This window comes from Lethenteron reissneri, chromosome 61, assembly GCF_015708825.2.
Source record: "Lethenteron reissneri isolate LAM-NWPU_2019-01 chromosome 61, ASM1570882v1, whole genome shotgun sequence".
Classification (NCBI taxonomy): Eukaryota; Metazoa; Chordata; class Hyperoartia; order Petromyzontiformes; family Petromyzontidae; genus Lethenteron; species Lethenteron reissneri.
The window spans coordinates 2720401-2744094 of record NC_083839.1 but is presented as its reverse complement, the minus strand read 5'-3'; the positions used below and the strand labels follow the sequence as shown (position 1 = coordinate 2744094).

Below are 23694 nucleotides of genomic sequence, written 5' to 3'. Positions count from 1 at the left end.
CGAGCGGAACAAAACCAATCAACCAACAAAAAACCCAACCGTGATCCTTCGCCGAAACTTCTGCCGTGTGACAGCAGGCGGTGAAAGGAAGAAGCGGTCCCGTCCCAAGTGTCACGCTGATTTAAAGGCGTCTCGTGAAGACTTTTGGCCCCGGGAGCTCGCGCGCGCGTGCGTCCGGCGGTCTGAAGTCCCCCTCAACTGTTTGTCGCGTCCGTTTGACGCCGACTAATTGTGACATCTTGTCGCGTTGCTTTTGTTTCGTTTGTTTTGTGGCGACGGAAAAAGCACCCCCTGGGATCCGTAGGGGGGGGGGACTTCAACCGAGGCCAGGGTGTGATGAGCTTGATGGGCGACACTGCAAAGGAGCGATCCTGTAGAATGTTTACTTTCTTTATTTCTATCTTATACTTCTCAACACCGAACAACTTTTTGTTCAAATTTGAAAAAAGGTATCAGTAATCCAAGCGTGGTTAGTAACTCTGTATCTATCATACCTTCAACAGAATATTTATTCTGGAGGAATCCGACGAGCTATAATGCTCTTTGTCAAAGATGCCCGGTAGATAGTGCTGTTTGTGGCTGGTTCGCTTGACGTCTGGATTCTTTGGGCCTGTGCTCAGCAACCTTGATAGAAGTACAAACGTATGAATAGTTGAAACATGGCTGAGATAAATCTGGTAGATGAGAGGGAGACAAGAGAGAGAATAACAGTCACGGTGACCGTGATATCAAAGGGAACTGGAAGGGTCTTTGAAATTCAAGACGTCTGCCTGTCTGGCGAAAGCAACTACGTGGTGACATGTTAACTACCTCGCCTGGTATACAGGAGGTCGTGGGTTCGATCCCGACTCTGCCTCCCGCTGTATATTTTTAGTTTGCGTGTCTCTCCGTGGTGAGATGTTAACTACCTCGCCTGGTATACAGGAGGTCGTGGGTTCGATGCCGACCCTGACTCCCGCTGTATATTTTTAGTTCGCGTGTGTCATTCTCTCTCTCCGTGGTGAGATGTTAACTACCTCGCCTGGTATACAGGAGGCCCTGGGTTCGATCCCGATCCTGCCTCCCGCTGTATATTTTTAGTTTGCGTGTCTCTCTCTCTCCGTGGTGAGATGTTAACGACCTCGCCTGGTATACAGGAGGTCGTGGATTCGATGCCGACCCTGCCTCCCGCTATTTATTGTAAGTTTGCGTGTCTCTCTCTCTCTCTGTGGTGAGATGTTAACTACCTCGCCTGGTATACAGGAGGTCGTGGGTTCGATTGCGACCCTGTCTCCCGCTGTATATTTTTAGTTTGCGTGTCTTTCTCTCTCCGTGGTGAGATGTTAACTACCTCTGGCAACAAAACTGACACCTTTTTAAAATGCTTACCCCGAGCTCTCATACTCTGATGGTGCATTGTCTTTGAGTTGTGTGCCTTTTGGCGTCATCTGGTCCAACACCATGTGAGACTCGGCTCTAAGAAAGCTGTCTCGGGTGTGGAACAATCAATTTCAAGGGCAGTGCATACATTATCAGAGTTGTCTTTTTTGTTTGCATTCCGACCGCAGGTATTGTGGTCAATGCAAACATGACTTCTTGACTGATGCTCCTGCTGTTGTGGAGTGACTCATGCAGCCAGCTACGTCGTTTATTGTGAAAATTCGGTCACAGTTCCTATGATCACTGTTTCATTGCTTTTATGGCTTTATTTTGGTGATTTTTAAAAAGTTTTTCGGTTTGGCCATGTTTGTTTGTTGTAGTACAGAGTTAGACTGATGGCCTTAATCTAAGTTGTCTTGTGGTTGTTGTTGTTTGACTTGCATCCCACTGGGATTTTTGCACACAGTGTTGGTGTACGGTGCTTTTTCTGCAATATTTTGCTGTCTTTTCTTGGATTTTCTGTTTGCACATAGTCACTTTAAGATGTTTTCTTGTTCATGTTTTTGTTTTTTTGTTTGTTGCGGTTGCACCCGATTCAAGAGCCGAATGGCTCACAGGGCTATACCTAATAAATGAAAAATGAAAAAAATTAAAAACTTGTAAAAAAGGTGTCAGTTTTGTATAAACATCGTCACTGCGGGAGACAAAGGCGGCCGGGCATGGTGCTGGCCACCGCACCCCCTTCGTCTACAGCGCCGGCCTCAATAGGTGCTGCTGCTCGCTGACAGCCCTTGCCCCAACAGTCTGTTAGAGGCTATACGGGGGATCTTTGTCTTTGCCGTGCCCGGGGCGACTTCAGCACATGGCACCGTGGGGCATCGCGAGTGATGAGTCGGAGTTTCATCGCCGCGGGCTGCAGCAGTGCGCTGTGTTTGACCTTTTCAGCAAGCACGGTCTGAAGACGGCCGTTTGCTGTCAGAAGGTGTCAACCTTCAAGGTACAGAGAGAGGAGGAAGGAGGAGGAGGTAGGATGTGGGGGAGGCTGACGCAGAAAGAGAGAGCAAGAAGATAGACCCAGGATTGATCTTCGCCGTGGAGAAGCACGTGACGTGTCTGTCTCTGCAAGCACGTGCGCGCATGCTCCGGCCGCCCTTGCAAATGTGTCTCAGTGCAGGGTGTATTATCATCTGGTTAGATACAGGATGCAGGCAGGCTGGCTGGCTGACACGTACAAATATATTTTTTTCAACGCGAGCATAATTTTTTCATGTCCCATTGGACGCGGGGTTGGCAAATCGTGGAGAGAGTAAGAGGAGCGATATTTTTGAATGGGAAATAAAAGCCACAGGCCACCGCCGTGCGATTGTGGCTTTGCAACGCCAACTATGGACCCAGAGAGTAAATCCACAGAGACACAGAGATGCATTGACAGAGACCCATAGAGATAAGGAGTAAACCCATAGAGACCCACAGAGATACAATGAAGACACAAGCGACAGCAGTGAATTGTGGCCTTGCAATCCAAACTATGGACCAATATAGTAAAGCCATAGAGACACAGAGATATATTGACACAGAGACCCATAGAGATACGGAGGAAGCCCATAGAGACCCATAGAGATACATTGAAGACAAGCCACAGCAGTGAATTGTGTCCTTGCAATCCAAACTATGGACCCATCGAGTAATCGGCTGTAGCATGCGCTGTCAGCAAGACTCCACGAACGGCGTCTCTCCCGAAGCCCTCTCGTCTTGGCTTGCAGACTTTAACAACGGGTCGCCGAGCTCCTGAACGCAGTTACTGCTGCCGTCACTGCACGAGAATACTAGTGTGGGTCCTCCCGACAGTACAGACAGTCCCCGGGTTACGGAAGGGATAGGTTTCCCGAGAATGATCCGTAACCCGAATTTTCCGTATGCCGGGAACTGGACAATTTCCCCCCAAAATCAAGATAAATTACATTAATCGTTAATCCTAGTGAGGCGTCAGGCTACCCGTCTTACGTCTCGCTCCACGGTTTTAATTCGCAACCTCACCACGATGCACTACTTGCGTTTACGTAACTAACGCAAACATGCTTTATGGGAGCATTTCCTTAGTCTCACCATTGCAGGGCCAGAGAACGCCGCAAAAAGGCGAACAATACAAAGACACAATGCACCATCAGGACATTTATAACTCGGGGTGAGCAGCTACAAAATGAGACTTATTTTTCCTGTATCAAAGTATGAAAAAAATAGGTTTTTATCCTTTCTAGCAAAAAAAACAGATGTTAAGATGTTCAAAGACTAAATAGAAACTTTTTGCAAGGAATCATGTGTAAAGAAGGCTGTCTCTGGTGTAGACCAATTAGTTTCAAAGTCAAATCTAATTTTATCGGAGCATATTTTGTTTGCATGTTCACCACAAGTACGTGTGATTAACGCAGACATTATTTGTTGTTTGAACATATTAACACCTGTTTGATTGCCTCTTGATGTTATAGAACTGGCAAAAAAGGTCCTATTTATTTGTAGCATTTCCATAAGGTCGGGCTTCCGTAGGTCGGACTTCCGTAAGTCGGGTCTCTCGTAACCCGGGGACCGTCAGGATGCTGTTCGCTATTTTACAATCGCGTTCCGCGTGGGTCTCCCCCCCACCCACTCCCCTTCCGACGCGCCGTACACAGCGTGGTAACCACGCTGCTCAACACAGCAGGCGCTGTTTCTCCCGGCTCCTGTTGCCGCCACGACTTCTTCTACTTATCCTCTTCCTCCTCCTCGCTCCTCTTCCTCCACCTCGTCCACCCTCCTCGTCTCTTCCTCTCAATCTCGTCGCAGGAGCAGAAACGCCCCCGTTGGTACGCGGGCCGCGCTCGCATGGGCCTGGTGCAGGCTTCGCTCGGCAACGGTTTCCGCCAAATCGCTCCACCACAAGGATCGGGTTGTTGTAAACAATTAGAGTTATTTTTTTAAGCACACGCTACGGCTTATGGTTAATGTACAAGCCCCGGGGGGTTTGTGGGTTTAAACATAAATACAAAATCAATCCACTGCTGTGTGAAAGGGGGCTTCCGTACGGCCTGAGGGTGGTGGTGTTGTTTGACAGCAAACTCCACTGCGCTGGTCAGTGGTGCGCGGTTTGGTGAATGTGTTTACTTACGGACGAGTGTAGATCGATGTTATTCTTTGGTTCTTTCGGTAAAGTCACGTATAAAGAAAAAATAATAAATTAAATAATAGCATTCGACGTTTCGATTGCAACACGTGCTATTATTTAATTTATTATTTTTTCTTTATACGTGACTTTACCGAAAGAACCAAAGAATAATTCCTGCAGTCACGAAAGCTCCAAAGTTAAGATTGTAGATCGATGTTTGATTCCTTACCCGTACCCGGCCGCACCAGGGTACGGGTACCCGTATTCTACCCGTGCCCTACCCGAAATGATTGACAAACGGTGACTCACCAGTGACTCGGGGCCTACCCGTACCCGGCCGCACCAGGGTACGGGTAGGACCTCATACCCGCACCAGGGTATGGGTATCGGGTACCCGGTAGCGACCTCTGCACGGTAGGCTACGTACGGTGCGAAAGAAGTTCAACATACATCCGCAACTTTGCTGACACTTTGCGCCCGTTTCTCCATTTGTTTTCCATATATTTGCCATTTTTTTTACTTTGTAACCTTTCACTACCTTTTTATGTTTCCATACATCACCCCTTCCCACGTGTGATACATTTCGAATTTTTTACCATGCATTATATGGTGCTATATTATACCGTTCTTACATTATACAACCCAGTATTGCACAATTATTCATTGAATTTTGTGGACAGGCTTGTGTTGCTATTGTGTTATATGAATGGCTAGCACCGGCCATAGAAATATGGAATTCACAAACGAGAGACTGTTACCCAAGAGGCCTCTTGATGTTATAGAACTACAAAATGCTGCTTAAATCCACACAATGTATGCATTCTGTCGATATTGTCAAGTTGTCTGATATTAAAGACTTTGCAGTGCTTTGGCAACTGGCTGTACACTTTGCGATATTGAAGTGATTTAATTATATTATTTGGGTCTTTCGGTAAAGTCACGTAGATAGATTCAAATTAATAAAAATTAAATATGAAAAAAACTGCTACGTTTCGAGGACAACACAAACGATCGTCATTAGGACGACGATCGCTTGTTTTGTGATCGAAACGTCGTAGTTTTTATTCATTTATTTTTATTAATTTGAACCTACCTACGTGACTTTACCGAAAGACCCAAACAATATGAATTCCTGCAGTCACGAAAGCTTTAAGTCAAGATTGAATTTTAGTCGCAGTGCTTTCAATTATAAATAATTTTGTCTCTCTTCACCCATACCCCCTCTCCGCAACTGTAGGGCGTCCTGATTAGCAGCCGCCAGCATGGACACAGACCTCTATGATGAGTTTGGCAATTACATCGGGCCGGAGCTGGACTCGGACGACGAGGAGGATGATGAGGTCGAACGAGATGACCAACCAAGAGACGAGGTAATTGTTAAACTGCATTGAGTGGTGCTGGTGACCAAAGGCAAAGGGCACCACGGTGGTGAGATGTTAACTCCCTCGCCTGGTATACAGGAGGCCGTGGGTTCAATCCCGACCGTGGCGTCTGGTGTATATTGTGAGTTTGCATGTGTCTGTCTCTCTTCCCGTGGTGAAATGTTAATGACCTCGCGCGGTATACAAGAGGTCGTGGGTTCGATTCCGACCCTGCCTCCCGCTGTATGTTTTGAGTTTGCGTGACTCTCTCCCCGTGGTGAGATGTTAACTACCTCGCCTGGTATACAGGAGGCCGTGGGTTCAATCCCGACCGTGGCGTCTGGTGTATATTGTGAGTTTGCATGTGTCTGTCTCTCTTCCCGTGGTGAAATGTTAATGACCTCGCGCGGTATACAAGAGGTCGTGGGTTCGATTCCGACCCTGCCTCCCGCTGTATGTTTTGAGTTTGCGTGACTCTCTCCCCGTGGTGAGATGTTAACTACCTCGCCTGGTATACAGGAGGCCGTGGGTTCAATCCCGACCGTGGCGTCTGGTGTATATTGTGAGTTTGCATGTGTCTGTCTCTCTTCCCGTGGTGAAATGTTAATGACCTCGCGCGGTATACAAGAGGTCGTGGGTTCGATTCCGACCCTGCCTCCCGCTGTATGTTTTGAATTTGCGTGACTCTCCCCGTGGTGAGATGTTAACTACCTTGCCTGGTATACAGGAGGCCGTGGGTTCAATCCTGACCGTGGCATCTGCTGTATATTTTTAGTTTGCGTGTCTTTCTCTCTCCCCGTGGTCGTGTGGATTTTTCTCTGGGTCCTCCCTTGGTTTCCTCTACATTCAGGGTCAACATGTGTTTAAGAGTATTTGGCTGCTATACATTTACACGCGATAAGCCGCTTCGTTGAGCTATCATTTGTGGCCAGGTCGTTTCGGGAAAAAAAAGCTATATTGCTCAGTGGGGCTTTACCTGGTAAAATAATAAGTAAAATAAAAAAAATAGTGTTTTTAAAACACGCTTTAATGAAATGTACCGTACGAGTAATGGCAGAACTCCACGACTCCAGGAAGTGGCCCCGAAACTTGCCACAGCGTAAGCGGCCGTGGTGATTTACAGCCAACGTGGACAATTAGACCCAAGGCGAAACATAACATATAAAAAAGATTGTTTAAAATATATATTTATATATTTTTTAATTATAGAATATAGTATTGTCATCAGTATGACATACGTATACCAAGTTTGCAGCTGATACCACATTGGGAAGTGGGTTAAAATTGAGTTAAACGATTTGAGGATATGACAACAGACAGATTGAGTTTATAAAAAGCGTGTAAAAGAATGTTTTAAAATATATGTTTTTTATGATAGAATGTCGTATTGTCATCAGTATGACATGTATACCAAGTTTGCAGTCGATAGCACATTGGGAAGTGGGTTACAATAGAGTTACAAGATTTGAGGATACGACAACAGATAGAGTGAGTTAAATAAAAGCGTGTAAAAAAAAGTTTAGTTTTTAATTTAGTAAGAGGAGTAACTGGATGAACCATGACCGCCAAAGTGTGATTGATGTGACTGTACAATGGCCATCGATGGTTCCCTCTCTAACCTTGACCACTTTGTTGCTAATTTACAACTGCGTCGTAAGTCGTATATTTTGTCGTGGAATTGGCTGCACGTTGGTCACAAATTGTCGTGTTTTTTTTCATTCAGATTTTGTACAAAAGCTTGTACAAAATCGTAAACCTTTTGAGTCCCCGAGCTGTGATCTGGGCTGGAACTTGAGACATCGCCAGTGCCGACTCAGTGCTCTTGACACTAAGCAACGTAGTAAACATCTTAACGTATAAAAAAAAAAATCTGAGCTACATTAATAAATTCATAATCAACGTTTTTGGGTTAGATCGCGTTATTTATAAATGTGTCGTAACCATCCACCACCCGACACGGCCAATCGGCGGTGTGTTGAAGCATGAAACCACAACATTTACTATTTTTTTGTGATTTCACGCTTCAACACACCGGTGGGCTAAAGCAGTGAACTATTTGTCTTTTGTCAACGTGACACTTTTTTACTGATTGGCCGTGTCTGGTGGTGGAGGGTTACAACACATTTATAATAACGCGGTCTAACACAAAAACGTTGATTATGAATAATATTGGTCGCGAAAGCTTACGTGTTAAAATGACATTATAAACATTCAGCCACAGTAGATTAACAACATGAATGAAATGATAATAGCGTACAGTCATGTGTCAAATCTATAACTTAATTCCAGTAACATACACTTCATCTGTGTAATAGGGTATAGTTCAAAAGCAATTATGTTCCTAATGACCACTCAGGAAATCCAATTTCCCATAAAAGACTGATTGGGAAGGAACCGTTTTTAAATGTCAGGAGAGATGCATGGTTATTACAAGTCCAATGATCATGGCAATAAAAAGAGCAATTTACAAATGTAATATGTACTCTAATATTTTAAGCTGACAGGTGGCTGAGTGGTAGAGGAGATTCCAATCCTGTTGGGTGGGGAGGGGGGTTATAGTCCATCATCCCCCTATGGTCGATAAACTATATACCACTTTGTGGGGAAGTTAACAATGGTTGAGGATGCATGGCCCTTCCAATGCTCATTCGAGCAAAAAAAAAAAACCACTTTCACTTTTTGGACTATATTTTAAGTCTTGTGACCTTTTTTTGTATCATCTCTTTTGGTGGGGCCTTATGATATCCGTGTTGTTCTTGGGTAGTTCTCTGAAGATAATCGCACTTTACCCGCGACAGCCTTTCTGCGTTGAGGTGGTGTAGGCAGAGCACTGGTCCCACGGTTCTATAGCCAGATATTTCACTTGTCCGTACTACCTGAGGTGGCGTGTAACTTCAGGAGTTCCAATTTCCTTTAATGGCCAATAACACTGTAATGACGTGACAGCCATTTGAATTGGGCGGGTTATCATTGCGTCACTCTTGATAGCCATAGAAATAAATTTGTGGTACTAAAGTAGTAGTAGTGATAATAATCTTAACTTGTATAACGCGTACAGTTATTCACTCGCTGTCGAGGAGAGAAAATGACTTGGGAGGCGTGAAAAGTTTTGCCGTTGTTGGCATCACCGATCATTAGGCCTTTGCCTCTGTTTGGCTGTCATACATTTCCACGTGGTGATAAGTCACTTTGTTGAACTCTCATGGCCAGGTCGCTTCTGAAAAAAAAGCGATTAGCTAAAGTGGGCTTTACCTGGTAAAATAAAAAATAGCTCTGTTATTGGGTATTTTAATGAGTGACTTTCCTACCTTTGCTATACTTTGCACGCCAATTGTGTTTTTGCATTGTGTGGCGTTGTAACTTTTTGACCCGCCCCGACTGGACATGTGTGAAAAAGAGCCTCATAGTTCAGCGGATTCCTCTGCAGTGTAAATAAAGACTCTGATTCTGTATTCGCCGTGTTGGCGGTTCGCACACCACACGCACAACGGCGACACGACAGGGGGCCGCTGTGGCAAGGTCGTCACCCCCTTCACCCCCTTTGCCCTTGGGACGCAACGCAGCATCTTTGAAAGCGCCTTGCGCGTCCGTTTCTACACGTCGCGGTCGGAAAACCCGGCATTAAAACGGAAACTTAACGACAACACAAACACAAACCTCACGGGCAATTACGTCCCGTGTCCCGTTCTGCATGATGACGGTTACAACAACAACAACAAACTCGGGCAGCTGCTGTTGTGTACAAGTTTCGCTGCGCGAGACAGCAGGTGGGTGTGTGTGTGCGCAAGCGGGCTCCGCGGGACATTATGCGTGGCGTGTCGTGCATGCCCGGGGTAGGGGGGGGCGTATGGAGGGGGGGGCGCGGGGGCGGTCGCATCCGTTATCCACCTCCCCATGACTCCGTTCCCCCCCAAGGCAGATGCTCCGCAGCTTCCAGCTCCCAGCATCATCAACGTTTCCTGCCCCCCACTCAAGGGCTGCTGCCCCCCCCCCCCACCGCCGCACATATCCCAGCAGATGTCCCCTCACTGCTTCTGCATCATCATAATAATAATACAAATCCAAGCGATTTCTTGCTTACGTTAGCGTTAAGGCCGGGTGCTCGTCACCTGTGTATAATACAGCCCTGGGCCAGTAAACAAAAAAAATTGTGGGAAAATGCTGATTAATAACGTCCCCGTTGTTTCGTCTTTAGGCTGAAGAGGATGAGGAGGAGGCAGGTGACGGTGAAGAGGAGCCCGTGGGAATGGAGGTGGTGCTGCATGAGGATAAGAAGTACTACCCCACTGCTGAAGAGGTGTACGGACCAGAGGTGGAGACTGTGGTGCAGGAAGAGGACACGCAGCCGCTCACTGGTTAGTGATGTTAGCGATCGCTGGTTAGTGATGTTAGCGATCGCTGGTTAGTGATGTTAGCGATCGCTGGTTAGTGGCGGTTAGCGATCGCTGGTTAGTGATGTTAGCGATCGCTGGTTAGTGGCGGTTAGCGATCGCTGGTTAGTGATGTTAGCGATCGCTGGTTAGTGATGTTAGCGATCGCTGGTTAGTGATGTTAGCGATCGCTGGTTAGTGATGTTAGCGATCGCTGGTTAGTGATGTTAGCGATCGCTGGTTAGTGATGTTAGCGATCGCTGGTTAGTGATGTTAGCGATCGCTGGTTAGTGATGTTAGCGATCGCTGGTTAGTGATGTTAGCGATCGCTGGTTAGTGATGTTAGCGATCGCTGGTTAGTGATGTTAGCGATCGCTGGTTAGTGAGGTTAGCGATCGCTGGTTAGTGATGTTAGCGATCGCTGGTTAGTGATGTTAGCGATCGCTGGTTAGTGATGCTAGCGATCGCTGGTTAGTGATGCTAGCGATCGCTGGTTAGTGATGCTAGCGATCGCTGGTTAGTGATGCTAGCGATCGCTGGTTAGTGATGCTAGCGATCGCTGGTTAGTGATGCTAGCGATCGCTGGTTAGTGATGTTAGCGATCGCTGGTTAGTGATGTTATCGATCGCTGGTTAGTGATGTTAGCGATCGCTGGTTAGTGATGTTAGCGATCGCTGGTTAGTGGCGGTTAGCGATCGCTGGTTAGTGATGTTAGCGATCGCTGGTTAGTGATGTTAGCGATCGCTGGTTAGTGATGTTAGCGATCGCTGGTTAGTGGCGGTTAGCGATCGCTGGTTAGTGATGTTAGCGATCGCTGGTTAGTGATGTTAGCGATCGCTGGTTAGTGATGTTAGCGATCGCTGGTTAGTGATGTTAGCGATCGCTGGTTAGTGGCGGTTAGCGATCGCTGGTTGGTGGCGGTTAGCGATCGCTGGTTAGTGATGTTAGCAATCAAACAGGGGCATGCAAGGTGTGAGGAATGGGTGACCACAGAGGGTGCGTAGGGGGTAGCGGAGGGGATAGAGAGGGGTAGAGGAGGTGGTCATGATGGAGGGGTGCGTTGGGGTAGGGAGGGAAGGGGGGGGGTCAACGATGGAGGGGTGCCTAGAGGGTAGGGAAGGGGAGGGAAGATGTTTAGGGGCTCCGGTCGTGTTGTGGTGGTTCATGCGTGCGTACGTGCGTGCCTTTGCGCTTGTGCAATGTGCCCTGCAGAGCCAATCATCAAACCCGTGAAAACGAAGAAATTCAGCATGGTGGAGCAGGAGCTGCCACCCACAGTCTACGAAATGGAGTAAGGCTCTGCTTTAAAGACTCAATTTACCGGGTTTCCACTTCAATCTTTTAATCATTTTTCCTTCCCAATTCCATCCGGATTGTGCTGTCGACGGCACATGAAGAGGCGATGTGTGACGCATTTGCACGAATCGATGAAATGGGCGCGTGGTTGTCTCCCTCGCTGTCGGTTAGCAGTGGAAATTTTCAAGAATTTAGATTTAAAGCTTTCGTGACTGCAGGGATTCATCTTCTTGGTTCTTTCGGTAAAGTCACGTAGAAGGGAAAAAATAAAATGATAAAAATAAAACAATAAAATAATTCTGACGACGTTTCGGCCACAACGCAAGCAGCCGTCTTCAGGTGAAGAACAGGTCTGTTGGACTTCAGACGCTGTCTTTCCAACAGACCTGTTCTTCACCTGAGGACGGCTGCTTGCGTGCTGGCCGAAACGTCGTGAGAATTATTTTATTATGTTTTATTTTTATTATTTCCCTTCTACGTGATTTTACCGAAAGAACCAAGAAGATTTCTCAAGAATGTCATTTAATTGTGCAAAGCCTCACCTGACAATCCGTTTGGATCGTTTGCAGCGTCCTCCGCGCGTTCGAGTAAACGTGCTCGCGGAAGTGGATATCCACAGACATTCACCGCCCCATCTCTCCACGTGGCCTCTGGTTGTACGCAGGAGGGGGTGGTGGTTTTGAAAGTCGAACTGATGTTTTCCTTTCTGGAAATTAAACCGGGTGTTCAGATGTCCAAATACCAAATTGGAAGCGTTGGCCGTATGCTCGATTGCTCTTCTTAGCGAGTTGCGATCGGACATGAACTTGTCCATTTTACAAAAAAAATATTTGCGTGTTGAAAATGTTTTTTTATTGTTAATATTCCCTCGGAGGTGGGGGGGGAAGGTGGGGGGGGGGGACGCTCTTGACAGTTCCCTCTTAAAGAGGCCGTTCCGCCAGCAGTGGCACGAGCGAGCAGTCGCCTTTGTAAGTCGAGGCAATTCTCCTACTCCGTGTTGGAAACCAAGCAGAAGGCGGGCGGGGGGGCGCGTGGGTTTTTCTCTCTCCTCGGCGAGTTAATGCGAGCCGCACGTCGTCCCTTTTGAGCGTTGGGCTCGTGCGCGGTCACCAGATGGCAGCGGTCTCTCAATAATGAATCTCATGGCGTGTGTGTGTGTACACGCTTCGCCTGACCATATTATGGATAGATATATATTTTTTATTGTACCAGGTAAGGCCCACTCAGCTGGCTGCATAGCTGTTTTTTAGAGAAATCCACGCTACCACTGGGAGAGAGAGAGAGAGACACGCAAACTTAAAAATATACAGCAGACGTCGGGGTCCCGGTTGAGATCAAACCCACGACCTCCTGTATACCAGGCGAGGTCGTTAACATCTCACCACGGAGAAAGAGAGAGACACGCAAACTCAAAATATACAGCGGGAGGCAGGGTCGGGATCGAACCCACGACCTCCTGTATACCAGGCGAGGTTGTTAACATCTCACCACGGAGAGAGAGAGAGACACGCAAACTCAAAATATACATCGGGAGGCAGGGTCGGGATCGAACCCACGACCTCGTGTATCCAAGGCGAGGTCGTTAACATCTTGCCACGGTGGCAAAAAAAAAACGCTCGTTCGTATTATGAATCACACAGACGCTAGTGACAGATGTAAAAGGGATCACGCTGGCTTTGAAAACCCCCAAAAAACTCCACTTAAATGCATGATTTTCCCCTGGGGCAGCGTGGTGGTGGTGGTGTGTGGGCGGGTGGTGTGTAGATTATTGTGTTGGAAATTGTGCCTAGAGGCCACAAAACAATTGCGTGGCTTTCTCGCGAGACGAGACATTTGGGGCTTGTGTCTCTCGCTTAAACTGTTGACAGCTTGGGGAGAGCCTCGGCTGGTGGGGGGGGGGGGGTGAGTAGGAAGAAATTCAACGGGACGGCGCGTGCGTGCTTGTATGTTAATGTCGTTGAAAGCGACATTTTTAATAACATTGAATTTAGCCAAAAAGTCGTGCTTTGCCGCCCGGCAATAATTTGGTTTGGTTCGCGGATCAATAACGCCCTGCTGGGAAATCCAATTTGCAGATAATTTTATTGCGTGTACTCGGAATTGCAAGTTGATGTGTGTGGTGGGTGTGTGCGCGCCCTCGTATATATGGGGAGCGGTTGTGCTGCACTACGACCCGGGTTCGATTCCCGCACATGGCCAACACCAGTGACGATTATCTGAGCCGGTCCCAGGCCCTCTCCTAGGTCAACACAGCCTCAAATGAGTACCTGGTGCGGTGTAAACATCGCCACTGGGGAGACAAAGGCGGTCTGGCGTGGTGCTGGCCACCCACCCCCTCGTGTGCCGTGCCGGCCTTCATAGGTGCTCGCTAACAGCACTTGCCCCGATAGTCTATTAAGGCTATACGGGGGATAATTGCCTTTCTTTGTTGATATATCGCTCTACCAATTGATCAATTAAAGAGACGCCGCATTGTTATATGGAAGGTGTGTGATCGGGATTTAGAGTGCAGTTCACTGATGTGTGAAGGCGTGTTTGCGCCTCGCTCGTCCCTGGCCCAGTAGATTAATATTGAAGGCATCTTTAGGATCATCATGTTGAGCATAAAGTGGAGTTTGCTCACGTTCGTGATTTAGCTTTTAACGTCCTTGCGGTAGATTTTGGCTTCGCCCTTCTTGCGTCGTTCTCGTGACCCGGGTTCGACTCACCTCCGGTCCCTTTTGAAGTTCTCCACAGTTCAATTCTCACAGCTGTTTGGCAGCGCCACTATCTCCCCCCCCCCCACCCCCCCGACTTGGACTCCACTTCCAACGACACAAAGTTTCCCGTCCGCTCGTGCCGTGTCCGCGAGCGCGAGGTGCAAGGTGCACTGTGCGGGCTCTGCTTTCTTAGCCGGCGTTTAATTACCTGCAAGATGAGGCTTCCCGTGCGCAGCGAGCGGAACTCTGTGGACCCGCGATGGTCATGATGTGCCCTTTGCTTTGAAATCTGCCTTCTGTGCATTGGGGAGAAAGTTGCGATCGCCGAAGCAACGGCGTTTTTTTTTATTACCGAGCGCTGCCACGGTTGTTGGATCGTGCGCGATAAATCGACCGGCTCGTCGCCTTCGCCAGTGCCTGTGTTTTTTTTCAATGCCAGTTGATTTAACAACCATTTATTACTCACAATCCCTTCCGCCCCCCCCCCACCATTTTTTGGAGAATTTTCCTACCCGATCTTTGTCGGAGCTCGGAAGCCCGGCAGGATTTTGTTAGCGCCTGGATAGCGTTTTGGACTGTCGTGAGACGTCTCTCTTTGTTTCGACGAGGCTAGAACCTCGAGAGTGCCAGGATGAAGTCCCCGCCGCTGGTCGACGGGTGAACCCCGTGGTCGCCAACATGACGAAAGCAAACAATAAACAGGCAATAAAGTCAAGCGCATGCTCCTGAAGCAAATGGCAGTCCGAGCAAAAAAGCAACTGCCGTCACGTACGTAACAGCGGGTTGTCTTCGGCGCGTACTTCCTGTGCTTTACATGTCTACGCTACGCTCCCCCCCCCCACCACCTGCCTTTGGTAGCACACGCTGACCGATGCGTGAAGTACGATTGCGTAACCCCCGCGCAGGCAGATGACAGCACCCAGTCGGGCTAACGCGGTAGAGTGTAGAGTTGCGTGACGAGCAAACGGTTGGGCACACGACCGCCCTGAACGACAGACGCTGCGCGGAACAACACATGCTGCTGCAGAGTGTTTGTACGTCAATATATATGTATATTTTTTGTGCGTGTCCGTTTGGGATTGATTCGTGACGTGAGCAGCGGTTCGCAAGCACCGGTCCGGTTAAAAGGAAAGTGCAGTCCTGTGCATAGATTAACCGCGCTGGTTGTGGGTGATTCTTTCCTGCAGGTTTTTGGCCGATCTGATGGACAGCCCTGACCTCATCAGGAACATAGCGGTGTGCGGGCACCTGCATCACGGAAAGGTAACACTCCCCCCCCCACCACCACCCACCTCCACCCACCATCCCCCACCGTCCACAAACCCTCGGCTCTCCCCACTTTTATGTCGTTTCTGCAAACACGTGTCGTCACTTTATTAACAGTGAAGACGTATTTGGACGCCTGCATCATGGAAAAGTAACACCACCCCCCCACCCAACACAAACCCTCGGCTAGGGAAATTCAGTAGTACCGCAGATTTACGTCTCTCCCCTTTTTTTTAACGTCCGTTTCGCCAACACGTCGCCGCTTGATTAACACCGCGACCCGATTTTGCCGTCGCCTCAACCCGCCCCACCCTTCCCCAACACTCACGTAGCCGAAAACGTCGTCGTCCGTCCTTTCCCGTTATCCGTCGGGACGTTAACTCCGGTTAAGTTGCGAGGCCGCGGCTGACGGCGCCACCGTTGCCTCGCGGCGTTACTGGCCGACGTTGCAAATGTCAGTCGATTATCACGATGCGTCAATTGCATTGGGAGAACAGTGAAGTTGGCTTGGGCAGGACATAAAGGTTTCTTTTTGGGTTCGATGGCGTGAGTATAAATGTGTCGTTAATCCGCCACCACCCGACGCAGCCAACCGATAAGATTTGTCACGTAAAGAAGACGTGCCAATTAGTTACCAGTTCAGCCCCACCGGTTGGTTGTGTGTTGGAGAGTATATCTACAACATTTACAATTTGAGTACTGTTACATTTCGCCGGTAATTACATCCAGCATCATCGGGCGACTTTGCCAGAATTGACCGACATGTTCTGGATTTACTCTCCAACGCACCGCTGTGCTGAAGTAAATTTTGTTTACGTGACAAACCCTTAATCTGGTTGGCTGTGGTGGGCGAGTGACACATTTATACTTACGTGACCTAACCCAAAAAAAAAACCTTGATTATGAATAATATTGCACGCGAAAGCCTACTAGGTGTCAAATTGGGCAGGACACTTTTTAAATCCTTTATATTAAGTTCGCTTGCTTGCGTGCTTGCTTGGTTACGACCGTGCAAATCTTTCGGTCGTTTTTTAACCCACTTCCCGTGATCCAATCGAGCTGACATTTTGCACACAGACTCGTTGTGCGAGACAATTAATGTTCGTGAAATTTTTTTTCCAAAATTTTACACTGTTTAGGGAAAACAAATTAAATATTTAATTAGCAATTGCTTAATACTGGCAGACAATCATCTGACCCATAGGTGGCAGCCATCTCAAGCCAGAGGACGAGAGGACTCTAGCCGCCACGCATATAAAGGATTTATAGTGAAAAACTTTGTTTTTACGGGTTATACTTATTAGGAGATGGCGTAAACGGTGGACGATGAGTCGAGGATAATAACTAGTTGCAGCCAAGGCATGGAACGTGTCCTGAGAGGGCATGCAACTGTGTCAAGATGAGGCGGTGAAATGGGCCCACTTTGCAGGTGCTCCGTGGATTAATGACATGGCAGGATGGCGAGAGATGGCGGGCAGCTTGAGAGGGGGGCCTTTCATCCAGCAGTGGATTGACGACGATCATAATGATGACATATGTATGAGTGATCTTCTTGGTTCTTTCGGTAAAGTCACGTAGAAGGGGAATAATGAGACGCTGTCCCATTCAGACGCTGTCTTTCCGACAGACCTGTTCTTCGCCTGAGGACGGCTGCTTGCGTTGTGGCCGTAACGTCGTGAGAATTGTATTTAATTGTTTTATTTTTATTATTTTATTATTTCCCTTCTACGTGACTTTACCAGAAGATGAATCCCTGCAGTCAGGAAAGCTTTAAATCGAAATGTATGAGCTACTTATGAGATGGTCTGCTTATGATGCCCCTGGGTTGCGATTAGATTTACATGGCGTGATGTTGGTAAGGAGCTGTTAAGGGCAGCAATGAGTTTGTTGAGTTGTGTCTTTTTTCATTCCCCGCATCCTTCATTGATTGTCGTGTTGTTACGCAGCGGGCAATATTTTAATCTGCCTACGTTGGGCAATGTCGTTCGAGCCGCCAGATTAACAACGGGGTCTGGCACTCGCCATCTCTTGTAACGTTCGGCCCGTTGCTTTTCATCAGGATTTCCTAGGAAAATTAAGCGCTTCGAATAATTGATTTTGCGGTAACATTTTTCTACTTGTGTTGTTGCCCGTGGTTTTTGTTCGTTAATTGCTTAGCACGGTGTATGGAATTAATCAAGCCGTACCAATAACAATTTACATTTGCAAGGCGCGTTCCATCCGTAAGATCCCAACGATCTCAGGGCAGGAATTGGCCGGCATAGAAATTGTACCATCGTCGGCTCGCGTAACATTCTGTTGACCTGTGCGGAGCGCGCGTCACAACCTTCCCTCTCGTTTGCAGACGTCGTTCGTGGACTGCTTGATCGAGCAAACGCATCCTGAAATCCGCAAGAGAGATGACAAAGATGTGAGTGCCCTCGATATTTGCCGCATTAGAACGCTTGAGCCCAGCATCCTCGTTTGGCTACAGAAGTCAGAGGTTTAGTCGGGTGGTGGGGTGGAGGGGTGCTGGTGGTGGTAGGGTGGGGTGGGTCGGGGGGTGGGGGAAGTAGGGCAGTTTGTTCCAGGGCTCAGGTCCGAAGGGGGCCTCAGAAAAGGCGCCAAGGGGACTTGAGAAGAGGACACATTTGGCATATTGCCCTGCGCCTCCGCAAACATTTTGATGGCCCTACGCAACACCCTGGTCCCTGAAGGCAGCCATAACACCCTGGGGGCAGCGTAGGGCGATCGTTGCCAGGAGGTCGTCACTTCCAATGGCCGTCACGCATTTTTTGTTACTCTTTAACGATTTCAGTTTCCCATATGCGGGCAAATCTGGTTTGTTGCTGTTCCTGGTGAGCAACTGGGACGGACGCTTTCCGGTTCAGGGGGCGGGAACCTGCGGCTCCGGAGCCGAATGCGGCTCTTTGAGCAACGGCTTTGTCACTGTTGTTCATGAAGCAGAACACAGTGCAATGCAGCTCTTGGAATGTTTAGGTTTTTTTTGCGAATTCCCCCAAAAATTGCCCTCATTATTTCGTTTGCCGACCCATGTTTTGCGTCGGATCACGGAGGTCATGTGACCGCCCCCACAGGTTTCAGTGAGCCGACCGATCACTTTTGATCATCGAACTAAGTCTTCAACAAACTTTTTATTTTTTCCATTGATCAGACAGAACTTAGGCCACGCTGTGACGTTGCCCTTCCAATTCTCCCCGTGGTTTCTCCGAGTAATTGTGTTTGCCGGAGAGGTGCCGTGTGCCGTTAAGGCTTGTGATAAAATTGGACCGTAGATCACCAAGTTGACCCCCCCAGAGTTTGGCAGCGTGCGTGCTCGCTCTCACCTGTCTCGGGTCTCGTTAAGATAACCCAGTTGGAGTGTTGTTGGTAGCTGATTGTCTCACCCCGGTCACCTATGATTGCGCCAAAATACCTAGCGCGTTACATTTTCTTTGGCGCGTAATTTGGCTCATTTCCAGCTCTTTGAGAATGACGCGATCGGTTTTGCCGTCGTGAGACGGGGCGTTGCTGCCATTCGCAGAGCGGGCGATGAAGCATGCCACCCCCCCCCCACCCCCCCGACTGTATGCACTGGAGGTCACATGAAGGCATGCGAGCGGTAGCTCTGATATTCTCTTCTGTGGGCCCTTCTACCCTAGCGCGAAGGGCTGCCACTGCTCTCGTAGAGGTGAATTGATTCTAGATTTGAATTTTTCGTGACTGCAAGGATCCATACTTGGTTTTTTTCGGGAAAAATTACGTAGGTAAAAAATAAAATAAACTTAAAATGAAAACAACTAAATTAAATCACGATGTTTTGGAGGCAACACAAGCTTCCGTCTTCAGGTGGAACCGTCACAGCACGATAGCTGTATCAAGGTGCTATCGTGCTGTGACGGTTCCACCTGAAGACGGAAGCTTGTGTTTTCTCCGAAACTTCGTGATTTTTATTTTATTTTACTTTTATTAATTTACATTTTTTACCTACGTGACTTTACCGAAAAAAACCTAAGAATATTTATTTTTTACCTACGTGACTTTACCGAAAAAACCAAAGAGTGGGTGAATTGATTCTTCTTCTCGGCGCGTGTGAAGCCGATCGCACAATCGGGATAAACGTGTTTGGGTGCTGAACAAATGTCCACAAGAGAATTGAGTAAAAACAACAGCACTCTGCTGGAGTCGTGGAATACGAGGCACGTGAGGGTGGAGTTTGCTTTCATCCGTATGTTTTATTAATAGTGAAACAAATAAAATCTTTAAAACGTTAGGCGTAAATCTTTTTAGATTTGAAACTTTCGTGACTGCAAGGATTCATACTCTTTGTATTTTTCGGTAAAGTCACGTAGGCAATTTTTTTTTTTTATAAATAACATAAACGTAGCGAACGCGCACCGTGCTTTCGCTACATTGTCGCGATGTAATTTAGTTTTCATTTCTTTTATTTAAAAAAAAAAAATTACCTACGTGACTTTACCGGGGGCAAAAAAAAGAGTGTATTTATTTTTTCCCTTCGGGCAGTATCATCACACCGCATAGCAATTTGTGCGTCAGTTGACGTGGCTATATGTGCCACGTCAAACTGCAGTCCTTTAATCGATGTTGAAATGGTTTGTATTGACGCGTTTGTGTGCGTGTGTCTTTGCGTGCAGCTGCGGTACACCGACACGCTGTTCACGGAGCAAGAGGTAACGATCGCGCACGCCCCCGATTGCCTTTTCACAACCACCGACAGACACCCCGCGGAGATTTTCACCACCCAGAGCTTTGGTTCAAATCTTATCGTCTCCCCCTCCAGCGTTTCGATTAGCACGGTTGACTACGTGCGGTGCAAAAGAAGTTCAACATACACCGCACCTCCGATTAGCACGGTTGGATCCGTACGGTGCGAAAGAATAGTAATAGGTTTTTACCCTTTTATTTGGCAACAAAACTGAAGGAGGTCTCATCATGTAAATGCTTACCCCGAGCTCTCAATACTCTGATGGTGCGTTGTCTTTGATTTGTGCGCCTTTTGGCGTCATCTGATCCAACACCATGTGAGACTGGGCTCTAAGAAAAGTTGTCTCGGGTGTGGACCAATCAACTTCAAGGACAGTGCATACATTATCAGAGTTGTGTTTTTTGTTTGCATTTTGACCGCAAGTGTTGTGGTTAAATTTCGATTTAAAGCTTTCGTGACTGCAGGGATTCATCTTCTTGGTTCTTTCGGTAAAGTCACGTAGAAGGGAAGTAATAAAATAATAAAAATAAAATTGAGAATTGTTTTATTATGTTTTATTTTTATTATTTTATTACTTCCCTTCTACGTGACTTTACCGAAAGAACCAAGAAGAGTGTTGTGGTTAATGCAAACATGATCCCTTGTATAAAGGTGTCAGTTTTGTTGCCAGATTAAAGGGTTAAAACCTATTACTAAATGAACATATTTTTCAATCACATATATATGATTGATTACGCATGTTAATTTAACTCGAGAGGTTCTTGCCAGGGTTTAGCAGTAGGTGTTGGCGATTGCTAAGCGTCAAGAGGTCGCAACCGGGTACCCGATACCCGTACCCTACCCGATACCCGGCTACCCGTACCCGGCCGGGTATGGGTACGGGTACCCGTTTGCGACCCTGGTGCGGCCGGGTACGGGTAAGCCGTGAGTCACTGGTGAGTAACCGTTTGTCACTCATTTCCCAACGTCTTGTCTCTTCTCACAATTCAAGTTCCTAGAATCAACCCACCCGCGCCTGCAACATAGCTTCATCCCAGAGGTCACAATCGGGTACCCGATACCCGGCCGGGTACGGGTAGCCGGGTATCGGGTAGGGTACGGGTACGGGTACCCGTTTTCGACCCTGGTGCGGCCGGGTATGGGTAAGAAATCAAAACCCGTTTGCGACCTCTGCTAAGCGATTCCCAATTTATTGATTTGCGGGTTCATTTTTCGAATTTGGAAAATGCCGCCACCGCCGCTGCACAATCACCTGCTCCCTCTTGCAATGACACCACTGCAATTTTAACGTCCTCTGCTAAGTGCACGGAGCGTATTTGTTTAGTGTTTTTGATGGTTGGTGCACGGCCAGTATTAACCTGGGCCGATTCGTATGGCGAACCTCTGCGACTAAGCTAGACTTTTTATTTTACCAGGTAAGGCCCACTGAGCTATGAAGCTCTTTCTCCGAAGCGGCCTGGCTATCACAAATGATAGCTCAACGAAGTGGGCTTATCGTCACGTGGAAATTTATAGCAGCAGCCAAATACTCTAAACGCATGGTGTTGATTCTAAACGTGGAAGAAATGACGGAGGACCCAGAGAAAAAATCCACGCAACCACGGGGAGAGAGAGAAAGAGACACTCAAACTCAAAATATACAGCAGGCATCGGGGTCGGAATCGAACCGACGACCTCCCGTATACCAGGCGAGGTAGTTAACATCTCTTAGCCACCGTGGTGATGATGATGATGAGAGAGAGACACGCAAACTCCAAATATACAGCAGCAGGCGTCAGGGTCGGGATCGAACCGACGACCTCCCGTATACCAGGCGAGGTAGTTAACATCTCTTAGCCACCGTGGTGATGATGATGATGAGAGAGAGACACGCAAACTCCAAATATACACAAGCAGGCGTCAGGGTCAGGATCGAACCGACGACCTCCCGTATACCAAGCGAGGTAGTTAACATCTCTTAGCCACCGTGGTGATGATGATGATGAGAGAGAGACACGCAAACTCCAAATATACACAAGCAGGCGTCAGGGTCAGGATCGAACCGACGACCTCCCGTATACCAGGCGAGGTAGTTAACATCTCTTAGCCACCGTGGTGATGATGATGATGAGAGAGAGAGACACGCAAACTCCAAATATACAGCAGCAGGCGTCAGGGTCGGGATCGAACCGACGACCTCCCGTATACCAGGCGAGGTAGTTAACATCTCATGGCCACCGTGATAATGATGAGAGAGAGAGACACGCAAACTACAAATATACAGCAGCAGGCGTCAGGGTCGGGATCGAACCGACGACCTCCCGTATACCAGGCGAGGTAGTTAACATCTCTTAGCCACCGTGGCGCCCCTGTGACAAGCAGCGGGGACTCGGCCACCGCCGGGTCGTGACGTCACCACCCCACACGATTGTCACGAATCAGGAAGCGTGACGATCGATTTTGAACGGGCCATTAGGTGCTTTGGTCTACGCCCGTAATTTGTTCACAGTTCGTCACATTTGTGTCGGGCAGTCTGGGACACGGCCTAGAAAGACGACGAGAGATGTTTCCCCTTTGGGTTTGCGTCTTGCTATCATCCGTCTTCGTGGTCCTATTTCTATGGGACCCTTTTGACAGGATCAAAAAATGGGCTTTACCCCTTTCTGGCAATAAAACAGGTTTTGAAATTTTGATTTAAAGCTTTCGTGACTGCAGGGATTCATATTATTGGTTCTTTCGGTAAAGTCACGTAGAAGGGAAAAAATAAAATAATACAAATATAAAACAATACAATTCTCACGACGTTTCGACTGCAACACAAGCAATCATCATCAGGTGTGAAATCCACAAATTTTCTTGCTGTGGATTTCACACCTGAGTATGATTGCTTGTGTTGCAGTCGAAACGTCGTGAGAATTTTATTGTTTTATTTTATTATTTCCCTTCTACGTGACTTTACCGGAAGAACCAAGAATAGGTTTTAAAATGTTCACACACTAAACAGACACCTATTGCAAGACGACAAGCCCCCCCCCGCATGAACCACACAGGTACTTGTGGCGAAACATGCGAGCAGAAATGCTCTCTGATAATACACGCGTTGCCTTTTAAACTGATTAGCTTACGCCAGAGTTACAGACTTCTTTATGGCCTAGTCTGCACCAGTGTTAGATCAGAGAACAAAGGCGAAAGGCGATCCCCATAGCCGATGTTGACGACGACGACGCCGGCGACGATTTTTCTGTGTCGTGGTGCAACGCATTGGGGTAGTCGTTTGAAGTGTTTCGCGTGGCCGTGCCGCTCTCTGCGCAGAGAGGGGTGAGCATCAAGAGCACTCCGGTGACCATGGTGCTGCCCGACTCGAAAGGGAAATCCTTCCTCTTCAACATCATGGACACGCCGGGTGAGTGATGCGGTCACCGCCGCCTGTGCTTGCCCGCGTTGTCGCGGTTCGCGAAACTCAGCGGTGCGCGCTACAAATGTGAATGGCTTTTTTCAATTCCGCGTGTGGTGCGCGGTT

General features: G+C 47.8%; 1 protein-coding gene across 3 annotated transcripts in view; it reads left to right on the top strand.

Moving 5' to 3' along the window:
• The first annotated feature begins 321 nt into the window (after positions 1-321).
• The window catches only part of LOC133358327 (116 kDa U5 small nuclear ribonucleoprotein component), a 47049-nt gene continuing 23676 nt past the window's right edge, over positions 322-23694 (top strand). The window contains exons 1-8 of one of the 3 annotated variants that reach the window (XM_061576594.1): positions 322-449; positions 5736-5868; positions 10055-10214; positions 11442-11520; positions 15412-15487; positions 17835-17900; positions 20125-20160; positions 23487-23577. In XM_061576594.1, coding sequence (XP_061432578.1) covers positions 5761-5868; positions 10055-10214; positions 11442-11520; positions 15412-15487; positions 17835-17900; positions 20125-20160; positions 23487-23577 — 616 coding nt within the window. In that variant the 5' untranslated portion in view covers positions 322-449; positions 5736-5760. Of the gene's footprint in view, positions 450-4007; positions 4200-5735; positions 5869-10054; positions 10215-11441; positions 11521-15411; positions 15488-17834; positions 17901-20124; positions 20161-23486; positions 23578-23694 lie in introns of those variants that run through there. The other 2 variants (XM_061576593.1, XM_061576592.1) reach the window with 2 other exon arrangements.